Raw genomic sequence first — 22,705 nt, 5'->3', positions numbered from 1 at the left:
GCTCACAGGCTGCTTCTGATGACTGGCTGATGGCTGCCCTGCCTGCTCAGAGTGACCACCATTCCTTTGCCATGCTGATCTGCTCAGCAGCACATTCAGCTGTTATGCAGCATGTTTCTCCTTCATCCTTTGGACTATTTATTTCTTTGCTTGCTTGGAAAAGCCAGAAGGCAAATCTGAAACTCAGATAAAGGATAATATTGTTTGCTGCTCTTTGCAACATTGACTAGAAGTCTTGTCTCTTGCTTGGGAGAAATGGCTAGAGGGCAGTCTGTCTTGCAAAACTAGTGTTTCCATCTCATGGCCTAGATATGGCTATTGTCACATCTCTTTAACTTTTCTTAAGCATGATGTAAAAAATGCTTTCTAACTCTTCTTACATAAAAAACGACCGAGAAAAGGAATGCTAGCACGTAAATTTTACAAACTTTTCAAAGGATTTGTAGGTGAAGACTCTTTAAAACCTACTTGAAATTTACAATAACTGTTTATCAATTACAGATGGCCAAAGTCTTGTCTAAATAATACGAATGTACTAAATAAAGAAATTATGTATTTTTATGCTTCAAAGTCTTTTTCTTTACATGTGCTTAACAAAATCCCCTGGTTTAATTTAAATCTCCTGCATTATGGTAAAAACCATAATATCTATTTTAACCTTCATAGCATTGTAGTATGTCACACTTTTTCAACAATTGCATTGATGAAGGAAATTTTAATGATTGACTGTTTAACTTTGTCTTTCATAAAAATTTTTAAATTGCTCACATTTGAACCTCTTTTTTTTGGTAGCCACAAAAGGGTTTTTTTACAAAGATGGCTTTTGTACAGTGTCAACTTCTTATCTTTTGCATGCCATCAATCACAGATATGTCAGTTTAATGAGGATATTAGGATAGGGAGAGAAGGCATCATCTCTGCTATTACAACAAGTATGTAGAGCTAACTCTTCTAATCTCCATGTATAGTAGTTATGAAGAAGCTGCATTCTGTTTTGAATGATCAGTCTCTGCAAAACTAGATATAGGTTGAAACTGGAAATGTGTGGGAATACTTTTCCTGCAAGTGCTTTTCAGAAAGGGTAATTTTTGGGGTTTATTTTTTTTTAATGGCATTTAACTATTCCCTACAGCTAAAGTATCCTGTTTATTTTCCTGGGTAGAGGAAGGAGAAAGCATCTATTGTAAATCTTGAGAATTTTAACAAATTAGTTGTCATTGGTGTAGTGTTACACTTTTAATTACAATGAAACTGAACCACATAAGGCATCAGATCATCCTGTTGATATGATGACATTAAAACGTCCAACGACTTGCAAATGTTAACACCTGTAGCAGCTGAATGAGTTTTAGGGTTGTCTAAGGCTGAGGCAATGCTGCCGCCTAATGATGGGAGTATATAAGATGCAGTATAGCAATGTTGCTTGTTTGGCAAGCAGGCAAGGCTTGTGACATCAGTTGAAGACTATAAGTGAAATTAAAAGCAATAAAAATAGGCCCGTGGACTAGACTACATGATTTGATGGTGTGCCAAGATATTTATTTTGTTCAAAGCTAAAAGCAAAATAAAACCCCTGTAAATCATATCAAGTCTGTAAACATTTAGTTTTCTGTGTATTAATGTCTGTTATGATTATAAAGAGAATGATTCTCCACTTTTTCCCTGTTTTGATAGATGAGGTTTTTTATTTCATGTATTTCCTAATGCTTACCATTATAATAGCTATATCATTATAATATCTATCTGAGAAAGTTTATTATTCTCTGAAGAATCCTAATACAGATTTCCCCTAAATATTTTTATTTCAGAATAAGAAATTGCATTAATGTCTCAATACTACATTGATCTATGCATCACTGGCCTTCTTTATTTAGAACAGTATAATGTAGTCTACTGGCTGAGAAGAATATTAATGGTATTACTGTCAAGTTAATTCATAGACCCATAAAGAGCAATAACACTTGTGTAAGGCATCTGCCAATGTAATCTGTGACAGCTTGTACAACCAGCAGATCAAAACTGCAGTACCTGTTCCTTTCTCAATTCTTCTGGTAGATTTTCAGTTTTTGCCCTGTAGTGAAACATAAAGCAGAGAACTTGCTCTTATTTCCTCACTTTTTATCTGCATTACCTTTTCAACTTGAAATGTTATTGAAAAGGCATAGAAAATCCAAAATTTTTTTGATTTCCTCTGGCAAAGGAATTAATGGAAAATTGGTCAACCCTTGAAAAATTATAATTTGGCAGAAAGTAATAAACTGTAATTAAATCATTATAAAGGCATTGATTGGTTAGCAGGCATCCCATTAAATTATTATGATTATATAAAAAGTTTGATTAGGGCAATAGATTTAATGTACTTAAAGCCTGTGCTAAAGTTTGTTCTGCTTTTATTTTTTTTAATGAGAACTCATATTTCTTTTGTATGCGTTCAAATTTTTTTGATATTCTATTCCTCTCAGCTGGGCTGACTTCCAGCAATCAGCATCTTCACAAGTTCACATCGAAGCAACTGTCTGAGAGCTAAATCTCCCTTCTGCTTCTTCACAACAGGTGCAGGAGGTTGGTCTCCATCAGACAGTGATCATTACCAATGGCTGCAGGTGGATTTTGGGAACAGGAAGCAGATCAGTGCTATTGCAACCCAAGGCAGATACAGCAGCTCCGACTGGGTCACTCAATATCGGATGCTCTACAGCGATACAGGGAGAAACTGGAAACCATACCACCAAGATGGAAACATCTGGGTGAGTAATTGCTATGAAATGGAGGTGTGTGCTGTAATGAGGTTTATTGTCCCTGGTTTTCTTTGACTTCTATGACTTGTACAATGCTTCATTGTTTATACCAGGACAGAACAGAGCTTTTCTCAAAACAGTTATTTAGGATACAGCTGCTGTCAGGAGGGCTATCCCCAGATTAGCAAACCCATTTTGGGATGACAGTATTTAGCAGAATATGCAAATTTTTTGGTTGCTGGTATTGCTTTGCCTCCTCTTTCCTTTTAACTAATGTCATGGAGTGAGATAAAATAGCAGTTTTGAAAATTCTTCTGTTAAAATTTTGGAAGGTAACTTGTCCTTGTGTGTACATGTGCTGGAGAGCAATTTTATCATGTATGGATTGTTTTCCATACAGGTGCTACAGGGATGGGTTTGTTTTAGCTGGGATGAAGAGCATTTTCTTCACTAGCTAATATGGGGATGTGTTTTGGATTTGTGCTGGGAAGAGCATTGCTAATTCAGGGATGTTTTCTTTACTGCTGAGCAGTGCTTGCACAGCCTGAAGGCCTTTTCTACTTCTCACCCTTCTCCAGCAAGGAGGCTGTGGATGCACAAGAAACTGTGAGGGGAGCACAGCCAGGACAGCTGACTCCAACTGACCACTAGGATATCTCTTACCACAAGGAGCCATGCTCAGCATGTTATTCTGGGGGAAGGAGGAAGAGGGCATATTCATATTTGGAGTGATGACATTTGTTGTCCGAAGTCACTGTTACACGTGATGGAGTCCTGTTTTCCTTGGGATGGGCAGACAGCTGCCTGTCCATGGGAAGTGGTGGATGAATTCTTTGAGTGTGGCTTTTGCTTTGCCTATGAAAGTGGCTGTATCTCAACCCATGAGTTTTCTCACTTTTCTTGTTCTCTCCCTCATGCCACCATGGGGGAGTGAGTGAACAGCTGTGTGGTGCTTAGCTGTTGGCTGGGGTTAAACCATGACAATGGGTATTTATGCTATAAGCATTTTAGGAAAAAGCATATAATTTGGCTTTGTTTTTACATTTTTTTTCATGGATAAACTGCTAATTTCATTCTTGCTGAAAACACTAGCCTTCCATTTTGCTGACAAAAAAATTATAGCTATTACTTAACATGCCTATACTCATAGCATTTCTTTCAGATGGTATTCCTTCTCAAAAGTATACTTTGAAAGCAGAAAAACATTATTATTCTTTCTGAAACCAAATTAAGTGATTAGCTATTATGTAAAAGCAGACAAGATTTAACACGGTGATATTTTAGATTCACGTTTTTGCCAGGTGCTTCTTTTATTAAGGTCTGTTATTAAAAATTAATGTCAAATATAGAGCATAAGGTGAATGATTTTTTCTGTATAAGAGAAACTCAGTTAATATGTGGAGAGTGTAGAAACAGTAATTTTTTATTACAGTATTGATTTATTGAAAAAATTTCTTCCATGTGCCAGATAGGATTCTGAAAAAGGGACAATTTAAAGCTGGGGAGGTAGAAACCTTGAAGAGAAAAAATATTGAATTTTGTTTAGGTTCCTTAGAACTTGGATATGAATATGATTCATCAGGGTAGGGGACAACTTATGCTTAAGCCTGATGAATATAAAAAATTCTCTTTTAGGGCCACTTACTATAAACACTAAACGTTATAAATATTTTTATATTCTTCCTCTAAATGTATAAAAACTTCAGCAACTACTATTGAAATCACCAAGAATGGGAGAGAGCTTTGCAGCTGGCTGAGTGAATAATATATAAAGCAGAATAGTTAGGCTGAGGAAAAATATGTTCTTAATAACTTTTAGTGATGCCTAGTTTGGTTGATTTAGTCACAGCTGTGATTGCTTGTTTTCAAAGCAGACCAGCTTTCCAAGTGAGGGCTTTGTAGCAAGTCTTTATTCTTATACTGTCACTTAATATAAAAATATTGATAGCTTCTTCATGCAAGAGCATTTCCTTTTTCTCTTTATTAGCACTTATGCATGCTTGGTGAATTTAGGGGAATACTACTGGTCTGTTATTGACCACTGACATCACTTGCAAAAAAGTGTGATGAGCCATGCAGGTCTGCTGCTTTTATTTGGAATGCTGTCTTTGGATATACATTAGCAAGCTGGTTGCTGCAGTACTGCTATTGTTCCTGTTTAAAATTTTTATCCAATATTAGTAAAGTAGATTAAAAAATAAATGCTACCTTATCTCTGCTTTCTTTTAAGAGTAAAATTGGGCTGTTACCAAAAAATAAAAATGCCACAGTTATTGACTCTAACTCTAGTTTGCCTAAAATAGTATTGCTTTGGTGGTTAAATGATGTCACAGCTTTGGTTTTATCTTGGAAACACTATTTATTAGTTATTAATAAATATTCATCTTAATATGTTCCCAAAACAGGGGAGTGGTAGTGTTACAAGGAGACAGACTTTCCTCATGTGAAAACAGAATGGATGGAAAATCTGCACCAATCTTCCATCTAGTGTCAATTTGTACAAGAAACTAAAAGCGGTGGTAGCTGTTAGGATCAGACTAGACTACATAAGCCAAGTATTTATCATAGGCACTTTAAATTCATAAAATCAGATCCTTCCTGACTGAAATGACTGTGGTGATCTTAAAAATCTCATGATTCTGCTGCCCTTGAAGATCTTTTTAGAAAGAACTTATTCTTTACCTTTGCATTTGTATCTTTTAAGAGATTTATCCACAGGAGAAATACACTATGCAGCCTTTGTTTAAAAACCCTCTTCCATCATCCCTATGACTGAATGTCATTGTTTTCTGACAACAGTAAATTTAAAACTATATGCAAAAGCAAATTAAAAGCGTAAAAGAGAAGGGCAAAGTTCAACAATATTTAAGACTAAAGTAGTTATGATATCAATTGACACTGAGGATGTGATGTGAGAAACAAAGGGAAATAAAGCTAAATAGATGAATTGGAGAGAGAGAAAAGGAGAAATAATTTGCAATACAGATCTAGTCAGGAACAAACCATTATCATCTGCATAAAAGGCTGAAGTGAACTCTTCTGTATGCATTAGTCAGGGAGGAAAAGGAGTTCTATAATTACCTCCTAAGTAGGAGAGAAATCAAAAGGCTCTCAGGAAGTCTGTGATGGGGAAAGTGCTTTCAAGGTGAATTTAGAGTAAGCTTCCCAGTTCTGTGAAATAGATTTTGTGACCCCACCCCTCCTGGGCTTTTGGATATTTTCAATTTTCATGAATTTTAATAAGATGAGTGAATGTGGCCTCTTTCCATAAAATGCCTAGCAACTAGAGAATTTTGATCACCTCTCCTACCTTCACTCTTGTAGTCTGAGATTCTAATTTTGATAGGTCATGAGGTTTCCCTTTATATGTCAATCCACTGGGGTGTTTCATGTACACAAAAAAAACCCCTCCACTTTGTTTTGGTATAGATGCTCATTTTAGTTTCTGTATCAATGCTATTTGCCTAATGAACACATACCAGACATGATTCTGCATATAATACTGTTTCTATTTGCTAACTCAGCTATAGATGATATAAATATCTCATGTTAAGCATAACGCAAATATGCTTTATAGCTATAAGACATCTTCTGAAACATCGAGACTCAAATTTTATGCATCAGTGGCAGAGGCTCAGTATGTCTAACATTAAAATTTTTCCTAAAGGAAATTGGAAGATCCTTGCTAGAATTGAAGAGATCTTATGAAGTATTGTCTTCTAAAATTTGATTACTCTAGTAGAACTTGATATCAGCTCTCAGCCATCTTACAATTTTATTCTTGGTGATATCAAAGTCACAAAATCAGAGAATAAGCTGAGTTGGAAGGGATCTACAAGGGTCATAGAGTCCAACTCCTGGCCCTGCACAGCACCATCCCCGAGAGCCATACCATGTGCCCAAGAATATTGTCCAAACACTTCTTGAGCTCTGTGGGGGCTGGTGCTGTGACCTCTTCCCTGGGCAGTCTGTTCCAGTGCCTGACCACCTTTTTCTAATATCCAGCCTAAATCTACCCTGACACAACTCCAGCCTATTCCCTGGGGTCGTGTCACTGGTCACCACAGAGCAGAGATCAGCGTCTGCCCCCCTCTTCCCCTCACAAGAAGGTTGTAGACTGCAATGACGTCACCTCTCAGTCTTTTCTGTGCTAAACAAAGCGACTTCATCTGCTCCTCACAAGGCCCTTCACCATCTTAGTTGCTGTCCTTTGGACACTCTCTAGCACCTTCATATCTTTCTTGTATTGTGGCACCCAAAACTGCCCCCAGCACTGGAGATGAGGCCTGCCCAGCGCAGAGCAAGACAATCCCCTCCCTTACCTGGCTGGTGATGCTGTGCCTGATGTACCCAGGACACGCTTGGCCCTCCTGGCTGCCAGGGCACTGCTGACTCACATTTAACTTGCCATCAACCAGGACACCCAGGTCCCTTTCTGCAGTGCTGCTTCCCAGCATTTCATTGGACAGTCTATCCACACATCCCAGGTTGTTCCATCCCAGGTACAAAATCCAGCACTTTCCTCTGATAAACTTCATATTGTTGATAAATTCTCAGCCCTCCAATTCGTCCAAGTCTCTCAGCAGGGCCTCTCCGCCTTCATTGGAGTCAACAGCTCCTCTCAGTTTTGTACCATCTGTGAACTTGCTTAGAGTCCCTTCTAGTCCTGTGTTGAAGTCATTTATGAGGATATTGAAGAGTGCAGGGCCAAGGATGGAGCCCTGCAGAACTCCATTAGTGACTGGTCCCAGTCGGATGTCACTCCATTCACTGAAACCCTTTATGCCCATCCCATACGCCAGTCGCTCACCTGTCACATAATGTGTTTATCCAGCTGTGGACTGCATGTTTTGTCCAGAGGGGTACCAGAAAGTATCAAAAGTTTTACGGAAAATCCAAAAATATTATGGTAATTATGAGTAAAAAAAAAGAAAAAAAAAGGGAAAGATAGAGTGTAGGTGTGTAGATTCTCTGCCCATGACCTTCAAATTATATTCTGTACCTGATTCTTGTCTTCAGCTTCAGTGGACACCAGTGGAGCTGCAAAGATGTAAATGAAAGCAGATTTTGCTTTATTACAGAAAATTTAGATGTTGACAAAGTGGCTGCTGCTACAATTGAAAGCAGTTATGTATTTCTGATATTGTCGTTTTTCTTTCAGTTTTAATTAAACTTAGAGTGTGTTATGCATAACATCTGCTTTGGTATTATTTTTATTGTTGAAAAGATATTGAGTGAGTACATCGTTTTCACTATGAATAATGATTTTTGGAAAGGAATTTAATTTATGTACTTTCCTACTGGCTTTAAAACTTTTTTTTAAAATTTTAATACTTCTGAGTCTCTTTCCTGTTTTACGTGAAATAGGCAGGAATCCACTGAGTTAACTGTAAAATGAACTTTGCATTTCTCTGGGAAATGAGGAATAAGCTACTGTTTAGCAATATATTCTCTTCATTTACGTGAAGAGAATTTACATGGTTCCCCTTGGTATTGAAGGAAGTTGCTACAGCACAGTGGATTTAGCTTTTACTAGAAAACAAGCTGTCAGCATTTCAGAATATTTTGCTACAGGATTGAGCCAAAAGTCATTGCAAAAGAAGCTCAAGTGAGTTAGATAATTAACTTTTTCAAGCTGTGCGAGACTTCAGATGTTTGATACTCTTGGGTGCCTTTGGAAATACCAACCATCAGACAGGCCTAAAGTAACATTTAATGACTAGATAGATATAAGGAAATCATATGCAGCTCTACCTAGCTGAAATTATGTGGGAGCCATCTGCTCAGAGTTTCTGTTCATACTGACATGCATTTTCTGGTGAGATTATTCCAAGAAAAAGTTGCAAGACTTATCCCATTCCCAAGTCCCTTCCACCTGCTCTAGAGAGCAACATTTTCAGCTAACAAAGGACTGAGTGCATATATCTTAGTGTACAATGATTTGTGTATAGCAACTACAATTGAAGAGGAATAAATTCTAGCATCCACCCACTATGTTAGGACATGTGAGAATTATTTGCTTTGTGAAATCTGTCACTGCTTTTTCCCCTGAGAGGCAACTTACATCCATAACCCCTAGCTGAATATTAATGAAGGATTATATGAAACTGTTTTTGAGTTTGATATTTAATGCCATTTTCCTTTTTTGTGTTTACTTCATAAGATCTTAACTGGCAACTTACATCATAGGAAGATTTACTGGGTTAATGGGCTTATAGGCCTGGAAATTTTGTCCTTTTTTTAAGTACTTCTATTGAATTGCATTATTTTATTAAATCAATTTAGTTTATATGACATTATACTTTTTTATAGTCATGGGAACACTTAGAAAATATGAAATGTGATTAGAATGGTCTGTGACCTGCCATTTGTTGTTTCTGTGCTCTTACTAGACTGTCAGACACTGTGCAGACCTATTTAAACATGGCAAAGTGCTTTGATATATTAATCAGTGCAAAAGTTTTGGCTTGTGTTTATAAGTCTTTTGGAAATGTTGTTTTCTATGTAATGACTCCCTGACTAATCCTATCTGGAAGGATTTTGAATGGTATCTTGCTGTCTCCTTAGCAATGTCTCAAGGTTACCAGTGTCAAAATCACTGGCTTTTAATTCTCTGCATAATTTATTACTAGAAATCTAGAAACGCCTTTTTATCCTTTTTTTTTTTTAATTTCTTTTCATGGTAGGGGTACCAAGAGGGAAAAATTTCATTTTTCTCCTGGAATATCCTGTGTGACTTTTGTTAATTTCATCGTACCTTACCCTGCCTGGATGCTATGTCTCTGAGGACCTGTCTCCCATAACTTTGTCTTATAAAGATTGTTCCATTCACTTGCAGCAGCCTATATCACCTTTATGGGTGTATTGAGAGAATGAGGAGTCATAACTACCACCCAACTCGCTTTGTCTCAGCACTTAGTGGACATTGCTGACCTACACATTGAGGCCTTCTGACTGAAAGGGTGTGGACACAGAAAAATATTCCTTTTGCTGCAGTGAACGTAAATTCTCTTATAGACCTAATGTAATGGTCTCCATTATTATGTCAAATAAATATGATAAAGTTTTGACAGGACACCTTTAGAAATTCAGGCAGTTGCTGAAATGGAATTTTTAGAAACCCTGAAGAAAAGAAAGTTGCAGATAAGCATCAGTGCTATCCAGATGAAGCCTGTTTCCTAATCTACTCTTCTCCATGTGAAATCTGTTAAGAGAAACTGTGAAGATTTTTAAATGCATTTAGAGAAACATACTTGGGGTTATCTGAAATATCATGGCAAAATATATCTATGCCAAATGCTGTCACAGCCACAGACTGTATTTGTATTAAAATGTCAGAAGATCTGATAGCCTTTTAAATGTTGGAATACTAAGATTAACACAAAACTCAGCTAAACAGTAATGCTAGTTTAAACTACTGACTTTTTGGAAATAAAAAATATATGTAGATACTTATGTGTCTCTAACTAATAATGTATTTTATGTGTGAAGCTATATCCTGCCTAGAAGACTTTCTAAGCATATTTTTGCTTAGAATCTTTGAAATAATATTTTTTGCAGGAAGAAAGATCTCTAATATTATTTTTAGCAGAAACATGGGGTTGTGAGTTTGCTTATAACTTTAAATAACATCTTTAAATGGAAAATAAGCTGACATTTGGAAATTGATTGATCAGATGGAAAGTTATTATTATTTTCAATCTAAGGTGCTATTTCTGTTATTGAAAGAAAGATTCTATAGTTGTGTTAGGCTATCTACAGAGGCACAAGCAGAATGATTTTTAATCTATCACAGAGTATGCTAGGTAAAGAGAAGACGAAATTCCTCCTGGTGTGGTGGCAGACAGCATCCCAGCCCTCCCCTGATTCTGTACAAGCCATTAAAAAAATTGGGATAACATATGACAATAGTCATAGTCATGGCTCCGTGACATCACACCTAGGCTAACATATCTTTGTTGAGTGCATCAATAGTCTCTTGAAAATCCTAGCATAGTTATCTAGGTCACCCTTAATCCCCTCCAGGAAGTCTGAACACATGCTTAGATGATAGAACCAGAGGAGGATTTTCAAAGATTGTGCATTTTTAAAGGTTCTCTCTAGAAACACTTTTGAATGTCTAGATAAAGTCTACTGAATATGACCAAATAAAATGGACTGTAGTAATTTCCTTGTGGCTTGTCAGCCCTCTTTTGTTTGGCTACAGTGTATGAATATATTAAATAATATATGAAACTCTTCTAGAAGAAGGGCAGCATATGACCAAAAGTTTGCTTTAGGGCACTTTTATTGTTGCTGGATACAGATTTTTAATTTTATATCATGTATTGGATAAAAGGTCACACTAGAGTAGTGCAGCTAATGTCTCATTTGATAAAAGTATGGCTAGAAATAGGAATTCCAATGATCTCCACAGATGTAAAAAAACCTCCCAACAAGTAATGATAAATGTATTTTATTTGCTTTAAGTTAAATTAGAAAATGTAGAGTTACAAAACACAAGTCTTGCTTTTTACTTAGTCATTACATTTTGTTATGTTAAGACTTCTGCAGTGTCTTTGCCTTACGTAATAGAATAACCAGCTCAGGGTGCTGCACCTGGGTCAGAGCAATCCCTGCTATTAACACAGGCTGGGGGATGAACAGACGGAGAGCAGCCCTGGGGAGAAGGACCTGGGGGTGCTGCTGGATGAGAGGCTGGACATGACCCAGCCATGGGCACTCCCAGCCCAGAGACACAAACGTGTCCTGGGCTGCCTCCAAAGCAGCATGGCCAGAAGGGTGAGGGAGGGGATTCTGCCCCTCTGCTCCTCTCTGGTGAGACCCCACCTGTAGGGCGGCATCCAGCTCTGGGGTCCCAGCACAGGAAGGACATGGACCTGTTGGAGTCAGTCCAGAGGAGGACACCAAGGTGGTTAAGAGGATGGAACACATCTTTTTTGAGGAAAGGCTGAAATATTTGGGTTTGTTCAGTCTGGAAAAGAAAAATCTTCAGGGTGACCTAATTGCAATCTTTTAACACCTGAAAGGAACCTACAAAAAAGATGGAGAGGGGCCTTTTACTGGAGCATGTAGTGACAGAATAAGGGGGAATGGCCTTAAATGGAAAGAGAGTAGGTTTAGATCAGATATTAGGAAAAAAATTCTTTACTGTGAGGGTGTGAGGGACTTGAACAGGTTGCCCAGAGAAGACATTCCCCATTCTTGGACCTGCTTAAGACCAGGCTGGATGGAGCTCTGAGCAACCTGATCTAGGGGAAGGTTCACAGCCAGGGAGTTGGAACTAGATGACTTTTAAGGTCCTTTCTAACCAAAACCATACTATGATTCTTTGAATACACTTCTATACACAGCTGTCAAAAATCTGATCTGTCGAGAACTTCCTTAGTTTCTTCCTGGTTTTTCCACCATGAAGCTCAAGAAGAAGTTGCCCAAAGAGGTTTTGAGGGTGCTGAACCAAGCAACATGCTGAAATTACTTACAGCCTTTTAATTCTGGATGATATCTGAGATTTGTCCAAACAGCTAACTGTTGAAATGAAGAGGCAAATCAACTCTAATTATATTCTGTGTTTGATGCATATGGCCTTTATTTATCTTTTTAATTTAGAGCTGGCTTCAGTTTCTCTGGTGAGATGCATCATAGAATATCTCTAAACATTAGGAAGCTTCAGATATTTGTTCTAAATTCAAGGCAAACCCCATTGGTAGCACCAATAGTTTTCATTTTCTTTTTAATAGTGCATATGAAAAGTGATTTAAGTTTTGATCCATGAAACGCTCCTGTGCCCAACTTCAAATGTTGAAATTAAAGTAATGAAACTAATGTTTAAAATTGAGTTTACATGGTCAGAGAGCATATTCATGTGTGTTGATATAATATTTACAACAAATGGAGGAATGGCCTGACTGAAATTCTTTGTGCAGTACCATATGACAAAATAAAAACCTTAGTTAAATGTTAGGCAGGTGTAAAACGGGAAATGTTCTCAGCTTTTCTTTGCTTGGCCCCTGGCAAACATGAAACTGTGCACAAAGCTGTGGTGCTTCAGTCTGGTGCTTATTTGATGGATTTTTAAAAAGGTTTTTGGTTCTTCCTTAATTAATTAATTTCCTTTTTAATTAATTATTAATTAATTAAACTGAAAGGTACTCCTATCAGGAGAACTCTTAGGTTGAGACAGCTACACACTGCAAATACTAAAATCCTTATACTGGGAGATGGTCACTTTATTTTTCTCTATAATATACCCTGTAAATATTTCTGTTTGGTGGAATAGATGGGTTTGTGCTGCCAGATGAAAGACATGGTTGTGGCAATTCAGGTGGAACAAAGGCCTTTTGCTGTACTGCTTCTGTTGCCTGGGAGGTGTGGTATGAACAGAGCATAGCTTGTAAAAGTTGTCTCCTATTTGCCCATTGGCTGATTAGGTGTTATCTCTCTGCTGAAGATGAAGTTAATTACCTGGGAGCAAGTCATGGTTGAATCAATGAGCATTCACTTCAATATATATTTTTGGGCTTGTCCATCTGTGGAATTGTACTTGTAGCATCTGGTTCTCCCTAGAGAACTGGTACTTGCTAAATGGGGAGACTGGAGACTAAGATTTGCAAAAGAAAAGGTGAGATAATGCATCCTGGGGGGCTGACAATTTAAGGTCAAGTGCCTGCCTTCAAAATCACACAGTTGCTCAAATAAGATCACAAAAAAATTATTTCACAAATATATGTGATTTGAAACCCCCTTAATGCTAAAAAGTTGACTCCTTCCTTTATGAAAATAATTTTCCATTCTTTTTACCGGTATTGAAAAATAAAATTAAAAAAAAAAAAGTAGAAAGAAGAAAACACCCTAATTTCTTTGGCCATGTATAAACTGATGAGTTTGAGAGGAGAAATTCATTTTACAGGGAATTTGACAATGCTGCTGCTGATGCACTGTGTGTCTGTGACTGTATAGATAACTTCAGCCTGAGGGTTCCTATCTGACACTTTTCAGGAATGGTAAATTGACATCAAAAATATGAAAAAGTTAGACTTGGGCTAAGAACACTCCATTGTGCTATTTATTAAATGTTCTTCTTTCCACGTATGTTTTACTTTTTAAAAATGTTTTCAAACTCCTTAAGATAGAGAATAGCACATTACTTATTGGCACAGATCTTATTCAGAAGGGCATACAAAGAAGCCCTTTCCTTTTACGTGGAACTTAATTCCTGTTGGGTTTAATAGAAAGCATGAAGTAAAATGAAAGCAAATTTGTACTTTACATTTTCCTGAACAGTGCTGCTTTTGTATCATCATACAGACTGTACTCTTGGCAGAATTTGTAAAAATTGTTTTTATATAACAATTTGTTAAAAAATAGTTGCTGTTTTAGTTGTGTTAGTATTTCTCACTCCCTTTTATAATGTACGTTCTTATGTACGTAGATTATGAGTTAATCTTTACTGAAATCTGTTTTAGTAAAGTGAATGAAAATAAACTGCAAGAGTTTTCTGAATTGCAGTACAGCAGTGTTACATATAACAAATGTGTTCAAGTGAAGCATTGATGTGGATTAATAGTGCTGCAACTCTAATTTCTTGTAGACAAATAGAGGAAAACTTGCTTTAATTTGTTTCCAGTCTCTCAAATGTGTCTATCGCATTGCTTTTACATACATAAATTTAACTAAATTGATATCATAGGAACATACAAAGTTATAACTGGATTTTTATTTGTGCAATTACAGACAAAGCTGGTTCATACTGATCTTTAAAACCTAATGTGGAGCCGTTCCTCCCAACTCTACTTGACTTCAGCACGAAATACCACAACAAGGGAATAAGTCTTGTCTGCTCTAGCTATAAAGTCTCGTCTTAGCTAAAGTTTAAGCTAGTTTGAATGTGCTTGGTGATATCCTTACCAATCATGATCAGCTGAAAATTATAAGTTTTGGTTTTTAATACTGGCACAAAAGTCACTGGCTATACTGGATGCTGGGTTGTGTTAGATGATTGTTTTAATTAGCATATTTTCCAGTCTGCTTAGTTAAAGAAATGCTTGGGGAGCACTTGTCTTTGGATTCATCCTAATGAGACCACCCACAGGAAGAAATTCTTCCTGTTTGGAGGATTAACATGCCTGGTCAAAATCTTAAGAAGTGTCAAGATAATTGTTTTGCAAACTGTTTTTTCAGAGTATTGTTCTGACTTTGTTTTGAAATTTCAGAAACCTATAAAGTATAATAGGTTTCTTACTCTCAGGTCCAGCCACTGAAAATACTAGAAGAAATCTTATACAATGGATCACCATTATCCTGAAGTTTGTTTATTTTCTTGTTTAGATTATAAACTGAGTAGATTCTATGAGGAAGTTACTTTACAAAAAAAAAAAAAAAGGAAAGTGTATATTTCTAGAAAGAATAACACACAGACTCTTTTCCAAATCCAAATTCCAAAATTCCAATTTGGAATTTTCCCATTCCAAAGTGCTTGTACAAAATGATTTGCAAAGAAAAATCTCTTTAAACTTCAAAACATTGACATTGACTGGATGAAGAGGAAAAATATTCTGTTCAGCTCATCACTGACTTGACCTTAGTTATTTCTTTTGAAATATTTAGGAAAATGTGATCAGACTGATGTGTGACTTTGTTCCCTATACTTTGTTACAGTATTTCAGTGCTAAGGTAGGAAAAAGTTGGTGCCAGCCAAGAATAGATTCAGTCTTTTTTGACAAAAACTTTTTCAGCTTTATAATCCATATAATACATTTACTGGAAACCAAGCACAGTTTTGTACATGCACTTTTCCTATTCCCATCAGGCCAACCTCTTTAAATCATGACAGATTTTACCAACGTGCCCAAGAGACAGAAAAAAGTGGTGGTGAGCAAGAAGAGCGCTTTTGGACAAGCATACTCGAGATGTGCTTCTCTAAAGCAGTGTTTTCAAAGCAATAAAGTGTTCATGTTCATAAATTAAGTCTTTAAGTGCTTAAAGATATAAGGCAAAGCTGCTGACATGGCACTGTTGCTAAATTTCCTTGGAGAAAATGAGTTCTGGTTGGGAGTAACTGTAACACAGACTTAAGGCTTTTGACACTTAGAGATTGTGATGACTGCACTCACAATTTTTTTGTTGTTGTTGTTTAGATATAGAAAAGATGGGTCAGATGTTCTTCATCAGAGGTAAGGGATTAAGTTAATATTTAGTTAACACTGAACTAGTAAAGGCAGAGGTGAAATTCTCTCAGTATATTGGGGAAAAAAGAAAATATATCAACATTGTATTATGTTAGACAATAAGACCATGAGAATTCTGCAGGTACTACACAGCTAAAACTTTAACATGTGCAGTTTTAAATAAAAAAGTGAAATATCTTTGTTAGCTGAAGGAGAGAGAAGGGAGAGGTAACCCTGTCAGCCTTGAGTGTTTCATCAGTAGAAACAAGCCAGGAAAGAAAGAATTCTTAGTGCATGAAAGCAGATATTAATGACAGGGCTCAAGCTGAACTCTCTAAGAGCTTTCTGACATGTTCATGCTGTCTGTGTAAGGTTAAAAAAAACTAAAACCAACAAAACACCAAACCCTCCCAAAAAACTGAGAGTAAAGTAGATCAATAACAAGAGTTTGTTTTTAACAGTCTTACTAGACAACCTATTGATTAGATCTTTTCCCCATATTTTGTTCAAGTGTGTGCCTAGTGGAGTGCTTTTATTACTGCTTTTGTTGTTTAGCATGAAGTTCCTAACAGGCATGTTAGTTTGAATAGCTTTCAGATTTATTATTCTAACATTATTTTAATGGTTAGGTTGATAGAAAACTATTAAATACAGCTCCCTTCCCTTATGAAGACCCAAAGGAGGAAGCTCCAGTCTTGTGTCACTTCAGAATAGAATTCCTTTTAGCACCAAGCACACAAGAGCTCTACAATGCAGCTTCTGCCCAGAAATTACATACTGATAAAACAAAGTCTCTGTCCTTTTCGGGACTTCTCTGTCACAAGATACCCTGATATAGGTTGCCACTAAGATTCTAGAGTCCTGCTCATTATAGCTAGGCTTTCATTATAAAGGTGACTTATTTTCTTGTTTCAGGACATAAAAAACTGATTCATGGCTTCCTAGCTCTTATATATACAACATCTTTCTCATCTTTAGACTCCTGATACGTGTCAGGAATATCTTGGGACTGAGAGATGAATACATAACCTGCATATTCCTAGCATCTAGCTCTTTAATTGGAACTGGTAAATTAATATATATGGTGTAAATCCTTTGACATACCATGCATTCGACAAATTTTTTTTGTATAGTGATGCAAAATCCCTTCCCTCACTAGAACTATAGCTGTAAAGGCGGTAAAATTCAAAATTATTTTGATTTAAAAGTATTCAAGTAAGTAGTCTTGTCACAGTTTGAAGGTCAAAATGCCTTAATCTTTGAAATCAGCCTTAATAATTTCCAAATAAGGGATTTAAGTATTAATATTTTAGTTAGAACACCCAATTTCTATTTATCTGAAGACTGCAATTTCTACAGAATGTCTTATCATACTTATCATACATGTATATGTAAGGACTGTGAAGGTAAAAAACTGAAGAGATATATTAGCTAAAGGGACATCAAATTTCTATCCTATTAGTAACTCATGAAAATATGCCATGTCATACAAAGCAACTGGTTAAAGACAACCAGGCTACTGATAAAGGTAAAAAAGCACTCTGATGTACTACTGCTTTAAAGTACAACACTGTAGGAAATTTGTGTGTGTCAACACAGGCCCACTCCCTGGAAGCAGCAGAAAATAAGTGGGTAGTTTGCTCTCTCTGAAAAGATGCTTAAGAGGAGTTCATGACTTCCTCTTCTGAATAACATTCAACCCTGTGCCTGACTTAAAAAGAGAAGGTAAAACTGTAAGAGGTAAACAATGTTCACCGCTTCTTCCTGACCAAGGTGTCTGCATGACACCAGTTCTTCATTTGGCTATACTTGACCTCTACTATGTTTGGTTTGACTTTTTGTTTTGCTTTCTTTTCTTCAGGGGTGTTCTTACACACACTAGACCCACAGTCTCCTATCAACAAAATCTGCCCTTGCTCTTTCCCCTAGTTTGATCCCACTTTCCTGTTGTCGACACAAATGATATCAGGTGTAATATGCCTGAGTACAATGTAATGGATTCAGCTTGCTGCCAACATTTTCTTGTGGTGATTTTCATTGACTTTTCTCAGTTTTTCTGTATTCTCTCTGCATGGGAGATAAGAGGCTTCAGTTACATTGGGGTTTTTTTGACTCTTCAGAAGGTTTTAATCACACCTTTTTTCATGGGGAAAAGAGCACACAAGAAAAGGATTGTGAACAATTTTGTTCCAGTGTCTTGATGTTCCTGTCCTGAATACCAGGGAACATTTTTACTTTTTTTTTCCTTATCTCCTGCCTTCCAGCATAAAACTGTAATGAAATACTTTCAAATAGGAAAATTGAAATTTTCATTTTTGTGGGGACATTTACTGAATATTCATACTTCATAAAACCACCAGCCCTTATTTTCTACAAAATGTGCTTGTAGGGACTAAGTTATGCAGTGCCTAATCATAATAACGAGCCTTACACCTTGAAGCATTTAAAGGGTAAAACAGGAAAATAGTAATACATAAGTGGTGCAATGTGATACTTGAAAGGGTCATTCTTTCCTGCTATAAATTTTATTTTGATTTTTTTTTCAAATAATGGCATTATTATGCTGAACAGGGTGCATTATGGAGCATGGCTCAGCATGAATATTTTTTGATCTGTTTAAAAACCTGACTGTGTTGCAGGGAGACAGAAAAATAAAGATCCATAACCTTCTTAAGAGGAAAACTTGTAGGACTAGTGGCAGGGTCAAGGGATTTCAGTTGTTCTAACAATGTTAAAATACTTGATTTTAGTAGACAGTGTGTAATGTTATTGGTACTAAAGATTTTCTTAGTGCTACTTTGCTACTTAGCATTGTCTCTTTGTTCATTTTTGAAAGCTGAAGCCGAAAGAACTATATGTTGTCATGAAAAGCAAACCAAAATCCTATTGTAAATATTATAGAAGATTTTAGAAATGCATTTATAGAAGATATAGTTTTCTGATGTAGTGTTTGTAAAGATGGATGTCCCAAGTATTCGTTGTAGCAATCCTGCAAAGCTTTGCTGTATTCAACGGGTAATATTTTAAGTTTTATAGGTAATATTTTTAAGGGTTTTTGCAAAAAGTGGTGCTTACTTTTGTATTTCATTTTAGAAAAAAAATCTTCATATTAGGCTTTCTTGGTAAGTTGTGTAAGAATTTAGCTGTCAGATCCGAAGTTTGAAATAAATGCAAATAAGAATATTTGAATGCAAGTATGAACTTCAGCTTTGTACTGAAGTTCAGCTTTACATGTAGAGGCAGTCTGTAGTCTCCAGAGTGGCACTTATCTTCCATAATCATGACATTTCCTTCTTCCAGCAATTTTTTGCATTGCTTACTATGCATCTTTTGGCCAAAAGAAATTAATCTGGGAGTTAGCATTCAGGAAGCCATTAAGTGACTAATGTGTAACAAATGCATTGCAGAAAAAATAATATTGTGGTACTCACTACAGGTTATACAGGAATGCCTAGCACAGAAAGTAAGTTACAAGGGGAGTGCAACTTTCAGGAGTTTTTGTTGCAAGACTTGGCAATCTTCACATCCTTTTCACCTAGCTATAAACACAAGTTATTTGGAAACTGAGAAAGAGAGGTGTCGTTTGTTTTTCCCACTCTGCTCCTCGTATCAATCTCTCCTGCTTTCACTCTTCACTGTGCGCTATTACCTTTGCCTTCTCCTGTCTCCATCTAGCAATCACAGCCAGTTTTCCCTGGTCCTCAATGAGCAGGCTCTGTTAGATCTGCCTCACCTTCTGCGTTAATGGAGTCACAGAGCTTTTGAGTAACAGCTGCCTATTTTTCCACATGTCTGATATTTTCCTATCATATCCCCTTGTCAGCCAACCTCTCATCAAATCATGGTAGCACCTGTGCATAACATGGACTTATTATTGTCACTTGGTGACAGTTTTTAGAAAATGCTCAAAATGGTAGCTATGCTTCCCATCAATGTTCAGTCTACAGGTTTGAAAAAATCTTAAGCAAAGCCAAAATGGATGTTTTTTAGCTGAGGATATAAACCTGACTACTTTGTTTTTTCCCTAATGGCAAATCCTTTGTCTGTCTTCCGCATCTTAAGGTGACAGGATGCTGAGACCTGATGTGATTTTGTCTCATGTAGTAACTGTAACTAGTGTCATTGTAATATCTCTGAACTTGGCTTATGTACTGCTGGGTTTTTTTGTAATGCACTAAATAATCTGTGTACACTTATCACTCAGAATAGTGAACAGTGTGGACTGTAGTTTGAGCTGTTCATTTCAGAGGAGTCTAATCTGCAGAGGATGTTGTCTCTGTTCTACTCTATCACCTAACATTTTTTTTAATTATAAGAAAATATAGTCTTACTTTGGGAGTGTTTTATTTGCTAAGGATAGGATGACTTATAAAGCCACAAACTAAATCCCTAGCAGCAGAAATAGCACCAGTAACTGAAGCTGTAAGGAAGTGATGTGGGAGTAGAGCTGACCAGTTCACAATATTTGACTGAAGGCAACTCAGCTAAAAATGAAATTATTTTTGATATGTTGAAATGCAAGTCTTTAGGAGAAAAAAAAGGTGCAAGTACAATATAACAAAACCATGATGCTAAGAGTCAGAGTTCATGTTTTATCACTGATAATGAAATGTGCATGTCGCATAGCCTCTCATTTTACTCTTGTCTCTCTGAAGTTATCTGATAGCTGGAGTCATTGTAGGAAATCAATCTGTACACTACTAAGTGCCACTATTGACATTGTCCCTATCAAGTATCTCCACAAGGCTGCTAATTTTAAGTCCGTTTCTCTTAACCAAATTAGAGAGAGCATAACTACTAAGCACTGTGGAAAAATACTTCAATACCTGTAGCCTGTTTCTTCCCCTCACCCCAAGAGCAAGCCTTTCATGTCCAGGCATTACCAACTGTTTAGGTGCTACTAATGTAAAAGCACTTTCACTCTGTGTTTTCTGACACTAGTTTGTGGAAATACTGCCTTTTAATCATCTTAATCAGAGAAAGATGTAGTATGTGGGATTTGTTTGGGAGGGTTATCTTGATGTCCTTTAGATAGACTCTTCATACAATAAATGAACTAAGACATCACTGCCAGAACACATCAAACAGTCCTACTCAGAAATCCCATTTTACCAGCCAAGTAATTGGCCTGAAAAATTACTTCCAGAGATTTACACTGCAATCTTCATAAAATGAGCCTTCCCTGATGCTATAGGAGGGAGTAGGGAGGACAGTGAGGTTTGCTACATGTACTATGCTCTCTATATAGCTATTACTGGTATAAATCAATATTGGTATTAAGTCAAACTTTGTCAGCAGACTGTGACTAAAAAAATAAACCTACTGTGACTTCAAATGTAGTGTCTCTTGGGATTCTTATGGAGTTATATTAGCAAATAGAAGAAAAAGGAGGAAAAGACCTGTAGACCTAAAGGGGACGTTGCAGAAGATAAATAGAATTTTGAATAAAGCTGTGTTATACATCTGCTTTCCCATATAAAAATCTAAGTTATTGTTGAGGTATTTATTTAAAGTCCTGCCCTGTCCTGATTAATTCTCTGTTTGGATCTCCCAGTTTTAGAGTTCACAGTTCTTTTACAGAAAAATGAATGTAAAACACTGGTCTTGAGAGCATCTCTTTTAAAGTGTACAGATTGTATACTACCTGAAACAATCTAAATTTCCAACTTTAAATTATTTTTGTAATGAAATGTTTTTATGTTAACTTTCTAACTTGAAGATAGTTTCTGTTGTATGATATGTCTACAGAAGTTTGTACTGTGTAATTGGACTAGACATAAAATTTATGAAAAGATAAATTTATTTGGATCAGAATTTGGATTACATTTCTTAGCTGTGCCTTGTGTTTGTTGCATTAGATTAAATCTTCTCTTTTATGTCCTATTTCACTAAGCACTGTGACCTTTATGTAACAATTTTAGTCTCAATTGTCCTACATAAATTGAAAGTATTACAGAAGAATGGAAGATTCAAGATCTATTCTGAAAGAAATTAGCTAAGGCAGCCACTCAGTCAGAGAAACAAAGAAGTTGGCTGAGATTAGGTAGTTGAAATGCTAACAAGCCTTATTCAACAGGGAAAGTTTATTCAAACTACAGCAGACATGTGATAGCCTTTGGGAAGAAATTGGGGAGCATTAAGGAGAAATTCCTAATGCTGTATTCAGAGAAACCATATGACGCTTTCAAAGTAACCCTTTGATCTGAGAAAAGACTACGTGATCTGCTAATACTAATTGGAAAAGATCCATTTTTGGCCTGAAGGGCAAGAAGTTTAATTAACAGTGTAAAATGATGTTGGGTTAAAAGTCTAATATTAATGAGAAATTTTAATATTCCTGAGTATCACAAGAGCATAAACAGAAGCAAGAATCGAGAAAGATGACTTGAAAATTCTATGTATAATGGCTTGTACAGGAACAGACCTGAACTCAGGATTTTAATGCTGGATAACCATTACCTTTAGTTACAGGATGAGTCTTCAAGTAGCTGTTTATTGTTCTTGTTTGAGAAATGCACTGATGCAATACAAAGTTGCTGGTGGGATTTATTATTTAGAAATGATACGTTAGTATTGACCACTTACAAGGACAAGATATCTTCTTATTGAAATTAGTTTTTCAAGGCTTTTTCTGAGCTATCCTTACACATGTTGTAAATCAGCAACTAAAAGGACAGACTATACTAAAAAATATTTTTACTAACACTCAGTGAGTGAATTTGATTTATAGGAGACGTTTTGAACCTGAAAGTGAGATAGAGCATTCAGTCCAGGACAGGTTATTGAAAAGAGAATCTGACA

General features: G+C 36.4%; 1 protein-coding gene across 2 annotated transcripts in view; it reads left to right on the top strand.

Moving 5' to 3' along the window:
* CNTNAP2 (contactin associated protein like 2) overlaps window positions 1–22,705 on the top strand; it is a 1,021,862-nt gene that overhangs the window by 340,151 nt on the left and 659,006 nt on the right. For both annotated transcript variants that reach the window (XM_030970934.1, XM_030970935.1), the window contains exon 3: window positions 2,554–2,747. In XM_030970934.1, the coding sequence (XP_030826794.1) occupies window positions 2,554–2,747 (194 nt within the window). The remainder of the gene's footprint in view (window positions 1–2,553; window positions 2,748–22,705) is intronic.

Source organism: Camarhynchus parvulus, chromosome 2 (assembly GCF_901933205.1).
Source record: "Camarhynchus parvulus chromosome 2, STF_HiC, whole genome shotgun sequence".
NCBI lineage: Eukaryota > Metazoa > Chordata > Aves > Passeriformes > Thraupidae > Camarhynchus > Camarhynchus parvulus.
The sequence above is the reverse complement of the archived record's forward strand: the minus strand, read 5'-3'. Positions and strand labels throughout refer to the sequence as shown.